Source organism: Dipodomys merriami, unplaced genomic scaffold (assembly GCF_024711535.1).
Source record: "Dipodomys merriami isolate MVZ:Mamm:240054 unplaced genomic scaffold, mDipMer1.0.p SCAF_9, whole genome shotgun sequence".
Classification (NCBI taxonomy): domain Eukaryota; kingdom Metazoa; phylum Chordata; class Mammalia; order Rodentia; family Heteromyidae; genus Dipodomys; species Dipodomys merriami.
In genome coordinates this window covers 26,127,863-26,141,369 of record NW_027206512.1, presented here as the reverse complement: position 1 = coordinate 26,141,369, position 13,507 = coordinate 26,127,863, and the positions used below count along the sequence as shown (strand labels likewise).

The window sequence follows — 13,507 nt, the reverse complement described above, 5'->3', positions numbered from 1 at the left end:
TAAATGTAAAAAAAGAATTAAAAAGCAAGTATAAATTTTTAAGCATTTCTAATTCTAATGATTTATAAATAAAACAAGAATAATTATAAAATAAGAAATAATGAGGGGAGAAACAGGTGAAAATGAGGGAGAGGGTAACACTGTTCACAAAGTAATATACTCATGACTTTACCTATGTAACTGTAACCCCTCTGTACAATACCTTTACAATAAAATTTAAAAATAAATAAATAAATCATGAAAATGTATAAAGAGGAGAACCAAGAACTAACGACAAATCTCCTTTACTAAGCTACTTTCCATAAAGCTAATCCACTAAGGGATTTCTGTTAGATCCCTGTAGCATGCCTTTCCCTAGCCAGTATCTTGAGAAATACTTACTTTCCGATTTATTCAATGAGTGAAGCACATGGTAACAGAGAGCTTCATATTTGTCAGATGAATTTAATCATGTCATGAGCTCTTGAAAATGTGTGCATTACTGGCCATACGAAGATATTTTAGGTCTACATACCTGAATTTGATTATGTGAGACTTCACAAGTTCTCCTTGTAATGGAAATCTAGAAAATACATTTTTCACCTGTTCAAAAAAATACCAAAAATAAGTCAGTAAGAAGCAGTATTCTGAAATTTTGAAGTTAATTCAAAGCCCAAGGGACAACAATAATATGAGACAAAAGTGAAAAGCACTGACATTGCACAATGTGTTGAACTTGAGAAATCTTTCTTGGCAATCGACCCAGTGTTGTGAACTGAACTTTACTTTAGAAATAAAGGATCTGGGTAGTCAAATGAAGTGAGGGGGCAATACAATCATTAAAAATCCCAATGAGGGCTGGGAAGGTGGCTCAGTGGTAGAGTGCTTGCCTTGCATGCATGAGGCCCTGGGTTCAATTCCTCAGCACCACATAAGCAGAAAAAGCCAGAAGTGGCGCTGTGGCTCAAGTGGTAGAGTGCTAGCCTTGAGCTGAAGAGCTGAGGGACAGCACCCAGACCTAGAGTTCAAGCCCAGGACTGGCAAAAAAAAAAAAAATCCCAATGAATATTGTACAAAATTAAGAAAATTGAAGGTTGGAAAGGATGGGGAAGAATGTTGAAAGGGGTAACTGTGATCAAGATGCATTGTATTCTTAAGCTGATTTGGTGAATGGTAACTCCAACTCTTTGTAGAACTACTTAAAGATTTAAAGATAATTTTAAAAAACAAACATTGTACATAGGAAGGAAGGAAGGAAGGAAGGAAGGAAGGAAGGAAGGAAGGAAGGAAGGAAGGAAGGAAGGAAGGAAGGGAGGGAGGGAGGGAAGGAGGAAAAAGGAGGGAGGGAGGGAGGGAGGGAGGGAGGGAGAAAATGGAGGGCCTGGAAGCCTACTGGGAGCCCACAGGGCCACCTGCTATTACCACTCAGAAAGACATCAAAGAAAATGAAGGGGCTCTCTCTTAACAAGTCAGATTAAATTCTTGAACCCCAGAAATAAAGATTCTAACTGCAAGTATCTAAAGGAAATGAGATATTTCTTGAAGGAATAGCTGGATTATAGAAACAAGCACACAGAAGTGTCACATGGTCCTAAACTTCAAGGCAAACTTGCTGAATGTCCTAACATGTGCACGCAGCTCAGCAGTGCAAATGCTCTTAGAAATGCCCACGATAGCCAGGCACCAGTGGCTCACACCTGTAATCCTAATCACTCAGGAGGCTGAGATCTGAGGATCATGGTTCAAAGCCTCCCTGGGCAGGAAAGTCTGTTAGACTCTTATGCCCAATAAACCACTCAGAAAACTGGAAGTGGTGCTGTGGCTCAAGTGGTAGAGTGCTAGCCTTAAGCTGAAGATCTGAGGACAGCATTCAGGCCCAGAGTTCAAGCCCCATGATCAACAAAAACAAAGAAAAAAGAAATGCCCATGATTCAAGGTAGTTAACTGCATCTCTGAAGTTCGTCCTAGTAAAATGAGGGATTTATTTTGTGATAACATTTATTATTGCAATAAATACAAATTTTAGTGAAATTAACTTTTACAGAAAGGAGTTCCAGTAAGCAAATATTTCAATGGTTTCTTGTTTTCAGTATGTGTGGATGGTTACTAAACATAGTTGCTGCAAGCTGATGATTGATTAACAGAGAAATGAGTTTTTTATTCCTTAATATTTTATTGTTTCCTAAGTCTTCATGCCCTGAAACAGTCCTTTGAACCATGAGAAAAATCAGCACAGTACAAATAACTCCTCTAAATAGTTATTTTCTTCAATAGTTATTTTTATTTCTTGAAATTTATTTATTGAATAGTTATTTTACTTAAACATGGATTTTTAAAGTCATGACTTTAACAATTTAAATGACTTTTAAACACATTTTTGAAAGTAGTGAAGAGCCCTACCTATTATATTCCTTTAGATTTAAATCAATTAGGATGTTATAAAATTTATTTTGACAAATGTACAAAGAAAAAGGGAAATGGCAGCATTTTTTTCCTTGACTTGTTAAGTCCTAGTCTCTTTCTTTACATTAGATATGTATCTAGCCCTAGAGAAAAGCTTTTTTATATATTTATCTGATTTGCTGTCTGCAAGTGCAAGTATAATCAGGACTTGTCCTCCTCAACAAGGTAGCCAAGCTCTCCGGCTCCTCATTGCAGTTTCTAGAAGAATCAATTTCTGGAGAGCAGTAGCAATAGTGCTCTGGATTCAATCTTGTTTGAATGTCTCCAGATGCTTCATGCATTGAAATTTGATCCTCATGGTGAGGCATTCAGAGGGTGGAAATTTAATCTGATTATGATATTTGAGGTGAGGCATTTAAAAGGTGTTTAGGATTAGATAAGGTCTTGAGGGTGGAGCCCCATAATTGAACTCTGGTGAGTACATAAGAAGAGAGAGCAGAGGAGGCTCACGTACACACACACACACACACACACACACACACACACACACACACACACACACACACACACACACACACACACACACACACACACACACACACACACCCTGTCTTTGCTCTGGGTCATCTCAGGACTCTCTCACAAAGAAAGCCATCAGAGCTGGCTGTTTGACCTTCCACCTCTAGAACTTTGAACCACCATAAACCCCTTTGCTTTATAAAATAGCCCAGATATGTCATTATAATTAAGAGGGGGGGGAACACGAACAATACAGACTTCTCCCATTCTGCTTTGCTTCAGAATATTAGACTTGGAAAACAATTTGTAAATTATATAATTTAACACCTTAATTTTCATATAAGGAAATTTATTCAGAATGATAAAATGATGTGCAAAGTCAAATTTAAAAAAAAAAACGACCACTAGTTTGTAGATGGTGTGAGATTAATCCCTGATTCTTTTCTTATAACATAAAACAAATTATTATGAAAATTATTATGAAAATCCTAGCTACTCTTTAATCTAATAATAAAAAGACTTCATCACTCAGACACTTGTTTGGGGGGATGGGCACACTGCTAATTTTTTCAAATTTCTTAAATATTAGATTCATCTTCCCATAGAAATGTTGATGCTTTAAACCTAAACATGAATTTCTTGTGGCCTCATGAACCAAGAACTGGTTCAGAGTTATAAATTTGTAAAGCTAAAATACAATTTATGTAAGTAGCAAACAGTTTCGATCTTGAAAACCTTCTGCTCCAGATTTTTAAGAAGCTAGGAGACAGCCACCTATTTTTGCAGAGGGGAGGAAAAGGGGGTGGTATCCTCACATTCCCAGAGTTTATGAACTTGACTGATCAAGAACATTACAAGCACTTTGCAAAGCAGGTTTGCAAAGTATATTCTTCTAAGTCATGTATTGTCAGTTTGGTTTTAAATCCCTAAAAGATGGCCTCTTACTTTTTGCAATGATCATCAGTTGGATGGTCATGACAGAAAATGCCCCAAGCATAGAGAAGCAACTACTTACCATGGATTCAATTCTATGGCTCATTTCTGTGAAATTTTTAGAAGCCTCTCTTCCAAACTCAGCATATAATTTGTCACTGGTAAATGGCAATGTGCTGTAGAAATTATAGGTCTTCCTTTGATCTGCACGGAAAAAGACAAAAACCCATCATAATCTTTATTAGCACTCTTATTATTCCATTCGGTGTTTTCTAGGCAGACAGGAAGAAATACCACTACCCAGCTTCTTCATCCTCCATCAGACTTCAGAGCTATTGCAAAATAAAAGACACCATTCATCATCCTATGATTTACAGTCTAAAAGCTGGAAGAAATAAATGCCTGGTGCTCTAGGTGTATTGTAAATAAATATTACACTGTAGCCACAGGCTGATTAGCCACAAGAGATAACAAATCTTGCCATCTGAATAAATAAACAGGGCTGAATTCAGAAGCTTCCCTGAGTTGAATGTTGTTTCTTACATTTAAAAAGTACATTCCCCCTTCCTCCTAGCTCAATAAACGACACAATTCTGACCACAAAGACTCTAGAATAAGAGCATTTATTTTGGATGAAGATGGAGAGTAAGAATTAAAATGATAGTAAGAAGAAAAATGTTAATATTTTTCTAAATCTAAATTTAGAGAGCAAAAATTGTCACTGAGTATAACTGTCCAGGGACACTATGTACCTTCACCTGGATCCTCTGGCATTCCGTTTTCTTTCTTTCTTTCTTTCTTTCTTTCTTTCTTTCTTTCTTTCTTTCTTTCTTTCTTTCTTTCTTTCTTTCTTTCTTTCTTTCTTTCTTTCTTTCTCTTTTCCTTCCTTACTTCTTTCTTCCTTTCTTTTGTCACCATAGGGCTTGAACTCAGGGTCTGAGTGCTGTCCCTGAGCTTATTCACTCAATGCTAGTGCTCTATCACTTTGAACCACAGTGCCACATCCAGTTTTCTGGTGGTTAATTAGAGATAAGAGCTTCACAGACTTTCTTGCCCAGGCTGGCTTTGAACCACCATCCTCAGATCTCAGCCTCAGGATTAAAGGTGTGAGCTACCAGCTCTTTGCTTCCCTTTGCTCCCTCACACAGCTGAGGGGTATCTTCTCTCTCCTTAACCTGCATCTAGTTTAAGCAGTGTACAATTTAAGCCTACTGAAGAGTTAATGTAATATGCTTTTAGCTCTACTATCTGACACATGAAGCAGCCACAGAGCCCTCAGAGGCTCATTTGTTCATTCAATGGACAGTAATGCTAACTACTTTTCCTAGAAACTCTATGCCAAGCATTAGCATTAGAACAGTGATGAAGAGAGTTGAATGGGTTTTTTTCTAGGAAAACAGACAATGCCTCATCCTATCTCAATCTTTCTCCTCTTCTCCCTTCCTTCATATTCTTTTTCTTTTCATAGAGATGCTAGAGGAGAAGGAAACTAACACTAAGCACCAGTATCCAGGCATGTTCATCTATCTCATTTAATCTACAACAACCCACAGGAAAGCAGTATTATCCACATGTAGGTGGTTCTAGACTCAGAAATGCAAATAACTTGTACCACCGCCACGTGACATGGGCAGAAAAGACAGAACTAAGTTTCAAGCCAAGCCCTAACTCCTAAAGCACAGATTTCTTTTATATGTAACTTCTTGGAGGAAGGATGGGAGGGAGGAAAGAAAGAGAGAGAAAATGAAAGAAAGAAAGAAAGAAAGAAAGAAAGAAAGAAAGAAAGAAAGAAAGAAAGAAAGAAAGAAAGAAAGAAAGAAAGAAAGAAAGAAAGAAAGAAGAAAGAAAGAAAGGAAAGAAAGAAAAAGAAAAAGGAGGGAGGGAGGTGAGAGAGAGAAAAAGAAAGAAGAAAGAAAAAGAAGGAGGGAGGGAGGGAGGGAGGAAGGAAGGAAGGAAGGAAGGAAGGAAGGAAGGAAGGAAGGAAGGAAGGAAGGAAGGAAGAGAGATGGTCCTGGGGAGCTTGAACTGTGGCCTTAGACACTGTCCTTGAGCTTTTTTACCCAAGGCCAGCATTAAACCACTTGAACCCGAACTCCTCTTCAGCTTTTTGGTAGTTAATTGTAGATAAGAGTCTCATGTTCTTTCTTGCCCAGACTTGCATGAAGCCGTGATCTTCAGAATTTAGCCTCCTGAGTGGCTAGGATTATAGGCAGGAGCCACCAGCACTCAGCATGCTCTGTAGTCTTTTAAACAGGTAAGATTCTCACTTTCTAAAATGATACGATATATCCAGTATAGCAGAAAGATGTTACCAGGAATATTCACAGAAAAGTAAATAAATTATAAGTGAGTATTAATTTTTGGTTATTTTCACAACAGGTTTGTGATTCATTTTTATCATTATCATCTTTAAGTAATTTTATAAAGGAGTTGCCTATACAACAAAGCAGTTGATAAATACAATGCATCTTGATCAATGTCTGCCCTTTTATCATTTTCTCTCCTCCCTCATTACCCCCATCCCTTCCCTCAATTTTCTTAATTTTGTAGGATATTCATTAAATTTTATGATTACATTCTCCCTCACTTCCTCTCTTCATTCATTTACCCTCTCCCATTGATTCCACTTCTTTAAGTACCCTTTTCCTAGTGTTTATTTTGCAGGACTCTAAGTTAGCCTTTCTAAGGAATTATATCATTTGAGTTCTCCCACAAATCCACCATTTTTCAGTTACAGTTATGTCCACTTGGATACTACCCCCAAAGTGTTTATTTATATATTTTGGTTCCACATATGAGAGAGCACAAGTATCCTTTGTCTCTGTGAGCCTGACTTAACTTCATTTAACATGATTTTTTTCCAGGTCATTTCTTTGCAAATGATGTTGTATCATTCTTTCTAGTGCATGAGTAAAATTCCACTGCATATATATACTACATTTTCTTGATCCATTCATCCATTGACTGGCATCTGGACTGAGTCCATACCTGGCTGTGGTAAATAGTACTTCAATGAACATGGTTGTATAGGTGGTCTGTCTGTATCTTACTTCGTAATATTTTGGATAAATGCCCAAGAGTGGAATTGCTGGATCATAAGATAGTTCTGTGTTTAGTTTTTTGTTTTGGTTTTTGGTTTTGTTTTTGTCAGTTGTTATTGAACTCGGGGCCTGGTTGCTGTCTTGAGGTCTTTTGCTCAAGGTTAGCACTCTACCACTTTGAGCCACAGCTCCACTTCTGGTTTTTGAGTGGTTAATTGGAGATAAGAGTCAGAGGGGTACTTTTCTGCCTGGGCTGGCTTCAAACTCAAATCTCAGCCTCCTGAGTAGCTAGAATTACAGGCACAGGCATGAGCCACTGGCACCCAGGTGTGTTTACTTTTCTGAAGAACCTTCTCACTGCTTTCCAGAGTGGTTGAACAAGTTTACATTCCCACCAACAGTGTACTAGGGTTCTTTTTGTCCACATCTACACTAGCATCTGTTATTGTTCACTGAAATTGCTCAATAACAGATTTGTTGTCTGACATCTAGATTACAGAGGCCCATAAATGGAGCCCCCAGTGACCTTAGACCTGAACTACACACAGAAATCTATTCTCCTAAGCTTTGCAAACTTAGGTGTAATGTGATGTTTTTCAGAATCTGATCAGCTTCACCTTTGCCTATTTCTGTAACAGATTTGTTTGTTTTGTTTTGCTATCTCCTAAATGCTCTTCATTATAGCTACTCTGCTGTTAGTTTATATCTCCAGAGAACAAGTCACAAATATGACACTGCTGCAGACTGCAATAACCTTGTTTATTCAGGTGTACTGTGTGGGCAGTAGAAGTTGCGTGCTCTCTATTTCTGAACTGATCATTGAAACAATAGGACACAGGACTAGGTAACTGGAAAAATATTATCAAGTTTTCCATGTGCATGTATGTGCTTTAAAATCTTATAAAACTTGGCTTGAGACAAGATAAGGAAGAAATACTAAGAAATTTTCTTTGTCCAAAGCAGTTAGGCCCCTGGCATGAAGCCAGAAAATCCTAAGAAAATGTCACAGGTATGAACCGTTCACCTGTGTTCTCAGTATCCACAAATGTTGATAAGGTACCTAATATATGCCAGAATCCAGAAAAAAAAACGTAGAAACATAAAACTGAATAAACTAGTCGTGAGTATCCAAAAGGGGAGAAATAAGAACTTTTTAAATGATAAAGCATATTTTTAACAGGCTTATAGTATTATAAAAGTTATTTCACCAATTTCTTTTTATTTAAAGCAGGCTCCAGAGAAATGAATAAAGCTACCCCAAATTTAAAGTGATATGTGGGCAAATTCCATTTTTTTAAAAGTATTCTCTGCTTTAAAATGCTTTTTCTTTAAATTACCCAGAAGTGATCTAACACATTTCAGAAATTGAGATAGGATTTGTGTTGATAATTGATGAAGATAACTAGATTTCGAATTCATTCTTTCTCTTTACAAGAAAGGACCTTCATCAATTCCCAATTAAATTAGAATCAAGTGATTAGCTTTTATGGTTTAAGGCTCTTGAACATCAAAGAATAATCTAGTCACAGAGGGAGATATTAAACTAACAGGTCATAGTTGAGTCAACTAATTAAAACCCAAGGAAGAGTATAAGGAAACTTCAGAAGAATAATTCTAAAGTGCCCTGGAGACCTTTCTAATAACCTAGTGAGTAATGATTCAGCTGGCAGTGAGATATATGATAACCAGATAGTGAGCCTCATTATAATTAACCTTCTCAGCACACCCTGCCCTCTGTAATCACTTAGAAGGGATACTTGAGATTTTTTTCAGGGGAGGGGGGGTCTGGTCATGGGGCCTGAACTCTGGGCCTAGGCGCTTTCCCTCAGCTCTTCAGCTCAAGGATAGTGTTCTACCACTTGAGCCACAGTGCCACTTCTGGCTTTTTTCTTTTTGCTTATGTAGTGTTAAGGAATCAAACCCAGGGCCTCAGGCATGCAAGGCAAGCACTCTACCATGAGCCAGCTTCCCAGCCCATATACTTGAGAATTTTTTTTCCAGTACTGAGGTTCAATTCAAAGTGTCACACTTGCTCAGCTTCCTTGCTCAACTGGTGTTCTACCATTTGAACCATTCTCTAGACTACCCTTTTGTTGATTATTTTAAAGATAGCGTCTCCGGGTCTTTTTTGCTAGAGCTAGCTATGACTCAAAAGTCTCCAGGATAACAGATGTGAGCTATCAATGCCTGGCTCCAAGATGAGATGTTAAATAACAAGAAGAGATGTTAAATAACAGAAATATTCTACTATGAACATTTCTCTGACTTTCTGGTATAGACCAGAACCTTCATTTCTAAGATCTTTAATTGTGTAATTGACTTATTGGAATGTCATGATTTCTATAAATTGTAATTATTTTAAATCAAGTTGATTGCCCTAAGACCTCAAAGAACTGAAGGCACTGGATTCTAGTTACCTGTGGTCTTGCCCTATTTAAGACTCTATTACTAGTAATCAATTAATATGTAAACTAGCATGCTATTCCCAACAGGAAGCAGTGCTACAATCAAGGATAGAAGAATGAATCCTCTGGTGGGGATTAAATGAAAGACAAAGACAAAACAGGTAAAGGCATCTTTGTCTGCATTATACAAATGAATCACAGAACTGCTGAGTAAGTTGGAGGCAAATCAAAACAGGAAGGTACAGGAGGAAATATTTGGGGTGAACCACCTGACACTAGGGTGGCTCATACTTACTGTATCTCACATAGTGAACAGTGAGTCCAATGCACACTGCCAGCACAATCAAGGAAACAAAGGTAATAAGGCCAATAACCCAGGGCTCCAAACAAGTTCTTTTCCTGGTCCTCACCACAGCCGGCCTGAGAAAGAATGTACATAGATTATATCACCACATCCACTTCCTAAGCAAAACTGAGGAATCAAGGATATTCAGGTAGTAATTTACTGTTATGGTTTAGAACATATCCTGATACCCATCCAATTATGGCTTTACCATGCCTGGCTTTAGACAAACCATCTGACGTCTCTGTGCCTCAGTTTTCTTGTCCTATAAAGAAGATGATGTTGACAATACCTATGTCATATGATTGTGGTAAAAATTAAATAAAGTGCTTCTAATAGTTCCTGGCCTATGGAAAGTGCTGTGTGAAATGCCAGTGATTACTTGTTGAACCAGTGCTGTACAAACTATAGCATGAGGCACTCTAGATGCTACCTGTTTTAGCACTGTTGAATTATGAACACATTGTGAAGCATATTAAAGCTTGAACCTTACCTTGTGGCAGGTAGAGCATCTAATTCTACTTGCTTTCTCATTATTTCCAAATCAGTATTTGAGGATACACACAAGAGATTACCAGAGGCCCCCTTCTAAGAGTCTGAGTCTTTAAACTAATATTAACCACAGGTTTAAGAGATGTTACAGGAAATCTACATGAGATTACCTCAATTTCTTCATTATACTCTGCCTCTAAAAACCCATGTTAGAAAAACAGTAGCTCATCCTGGTTTTTGGTTTGTATGTTTTTCATGCTGGTACTGGATATGAAGTCAGGGCAGTGGCACTGTCCCTTAGTTTTTGTTTTTTGTTGTTGTTGTTGTTTTGTTGTTTTTTGTTGATCATGGGGCCTGAACTCTGGGCCTGGGTGCTGTCCCTCAGCTCTTCAGGTTAAGGCTAGCACTCTACCACTTAAGTCCCAGTGCCACTTCTGGCTTTTTTCTGCTTATGTGGTGCTGAGGAATCAAACCCAGGGCCTTATGCATGCAAGGCAAGCGCTCTACCACTGAGCCACCTTCCCAGCCCTGTACCTTAGTTTTGTTTGTTTGTTTGGTTGGTTGGTTGTTTTTTTCCAGGACTGGTGCACTACCATTCAAGCTATAGCTCCATTTCCAACTTTTCGGTGGGTAATTGGAGATAAGAATCTCTTGGGCTTTCCTGCCTGGCCTGGCTTTGAATCTCAACTCTCAGATCTCAGCCTCCTGAATAGCTAGGATTACAGGTGTGAGCCAAGAGCTCCAGCCTCAATCTAGTTTTTTTTGTTGCTTCTCTCTTTAGACTATTATTCTTTCACAATAACCAATTCTTGCTTACAGGAATTAAGAGGGCTCATTACAAAAGGATATACAAGTAGGAAGAGATACTATATTGTTCCCTGACACATCATTATTACATCCTGACCATCCTGGGCAGCAAATACAGAACAGTGACATATAAACAAATGGTGTGATCATGTCTCTGGGGACTCTGCCCCTGCTTAAGTCACTGGGGTGTTGTGTGACAGGCTCAAGGGACTGCTAGATCTCCTCCCTTGTTCCTGCAACTTTCCCAGGAGGCGGTAGCCAGGGAAACTTCGTCTTCCCCTCCCCAACCTCTTCCATTTCTCCCTTGAGTAGGATTCCAAACATCTGTTGCTAAACAACAATTACTACAATATAAAAATACAAGTCTAGAAGGAGTTTATTCTTCTCTATGCAATTGTGCCTAAGAAGCTCCCCAAACCAAAATCTGTTGCTTCATTTCTGAATGCTCGCTATTCATCTGTTGCAGAAAAAGGGAGATGCATACAGCAGACGTAAGCAAAACTTCAGGGGAATACGGGGAGGGATGGATATAACAAATGCCAATGTGTGTCAGATGAAGAATATGAATTCGTACTCATAGGGAGTATGATGAAAGTATAGGAAGTGTATGATTGCTCTATAGAATTGAGTGATGCTTATTCTATAATAATGTTTGGCCAAAACAGAAATGTAAACAGTGCAATCATTAAATTCATGAGAATAAATCTATGGTCATTAACACAAAAAGACCAGTGATGCTTAATCATAAACTTTTTCAGGATAATATGTATCCTATATCCTAGCTTTTAAAAATAATAAAACTATTGGGGGGAGGGGGGAGGCTGGGAAGGGAGGTGAAGGGTAAACAAAGGAGGAGGCTGCAATGCTTGGTAAGAAATGTATGCATTATCCTGCCCATGTAATTGTAGCCCCTCTGTACAGTATGTTCTCAAATAAAATTAAATTAAATTAAAAAAAATAGAAAAAAAATAATAAAACTATATAAATGTATGCATAGCCAAATATTTAAAAAGAGACTGAATTATTCATTGTTAACAGAAGGAATAGAATTTTTAAAATAGCAGAATCATTTTCATTTATGTAGTTATTGATTCATGATGGTTGAAAAAAATAACAAGTATTGTAGATTTTTAATTAATGTGTGCGACAGATAGAAAGAAGCTTTAGAAAGAATACAAAATAACTGAGTAAGATTATACATGCCCCTTAATAAAGTTCGCACCACTACCATATCTGAAGTGCTACATGAATTTGTCCCCTGATTCCCCCCTCCCACAATTCCTTTGTATTTTAAAGATAAGCCATCTTTAGTGGCTTAGGCAAGAAGGATTTTATGGGGGAAAGAGAGAAAAAACATATTGCATAAACAATAAAGAGAACTAAGAGAATATTTTTCTGAGCACTGCCACCAGCTTGTTTGCTCTGCCGTGTTGTACCAGGAGATTCAATTCTCTCTTGTTTTCTCTGTTTGAAAAATCAGGCATCTTGATTCCATTCTCCTTCTAATCTTTCTGTAAAAGTAAAACTGTTGAAGAATGTTAGCAATTTAAACTCCCAAGTGAAAAAGAAATCATTGTACAAAAAGCAGCAAGCATAGTTATCATCATAATTATTTTAATTGCTAGCGATGATGGTAATGGCCACATTTCTGAGATGTTTGACATTTGAAGCACTGTCCCTTCCTTTCACCATTTTGGGGATCACTCTTCTGGCTCTCTCTCTCTCTCTCTCTCTCTCTCTCTCTCTCTCTCTTTCTCTCTCTCTCTCTCTCTTTCTCTGTCTCTTTTCCCCCCCTCTCCCTTTTTTCTATTTTCTTACCTTTACTGAGATATAATTTACCGTTTCTTAATTACTTTGTTTTTCCACAAGTGATTCAATGTGTTCCAAATCAGATATGGTTAGAAAACACTCCCATAAAAACCTTAATATAATCAAAATAAATCCATTTTACATACCAACAGACATATGGGTGATTAACACCTCCTGCACATAGACCAACACTTCTTCAGACATTATATTCCTGTTGCAACTTATCTAAACTTCCTCATTGAAATTCCTAGATCAATTGAATTCTAACGCTTTTGTGGTATTCAATTGCTTTCTTACTATATATACAGCATATCCAATTGTTTTCATATAGATGTATATGTGTATATATATACATAATTTAGGAAGAAGTGTAATTAGTGACAGGTTAGATGGACACAGCAGTTTAAATACAGGTTCATTTTATTAGCACTTCTAGAAGTCAAACAATTGCATTTTCATTAGCACTTCTTAATGTGTCATACTTTGACTAGTGCTTTTAAAAAAGCAGCAAAACAAAAAGGCAAAAAAGAAACATATAGTACTGCAAATGTACAATGTTAGCTCACAGCAACATGGAAGATGGTAAGTCAGGACTCGCAGTTGCCTCCACTAAGGCCCCGTACATCACCACAGTAAGTACTGGCCAACAGTGGTTCTCTAACTCCTTGTTCATTCTTTCTTTTTAAAGAATATTTTTATTATCTCTAAGTAGTTGCACAAATGAGTTGCCATTCAGCACAGGAGTTTATGAAGACAATGTGTCTTCATAATGTCAC

General features: G+C 37.6%; 1 protein-coding gene across 1 annotated transcript in view; it reads right to left on the bottom strand.

Moving 5' to 3' along the window:
- LOC138820642 (transmembrane protease serine 11E-like) overlaps nucleotides 1-13,507 on the bottom strand; it is an 87,480-nt gene that overhangs the window by 14,381 nt on the left and 59,592 nt on the right. Inside the window, exons 3-5 of the mRNA XM_070012393.1 lie at nucleotides 9,576-9,700; nucleotides 3,917-4,038; nucleotides 515-582 (exon numbers count right to left, since the gene is read on the bottom strand). Of these exons, the coding sequence (XP_069868494.1) occupies nucleotides 515-582; nucleotides 3,917-4,038; nucleotides 9,576-9,700 (315 nt within the window). The remainder of the gene's footprint in view (nucleotides 1-514; nucleotides 583-3,916; nucleotides 4,039-9,575; nucleotides 9,701-13,507) is intronic.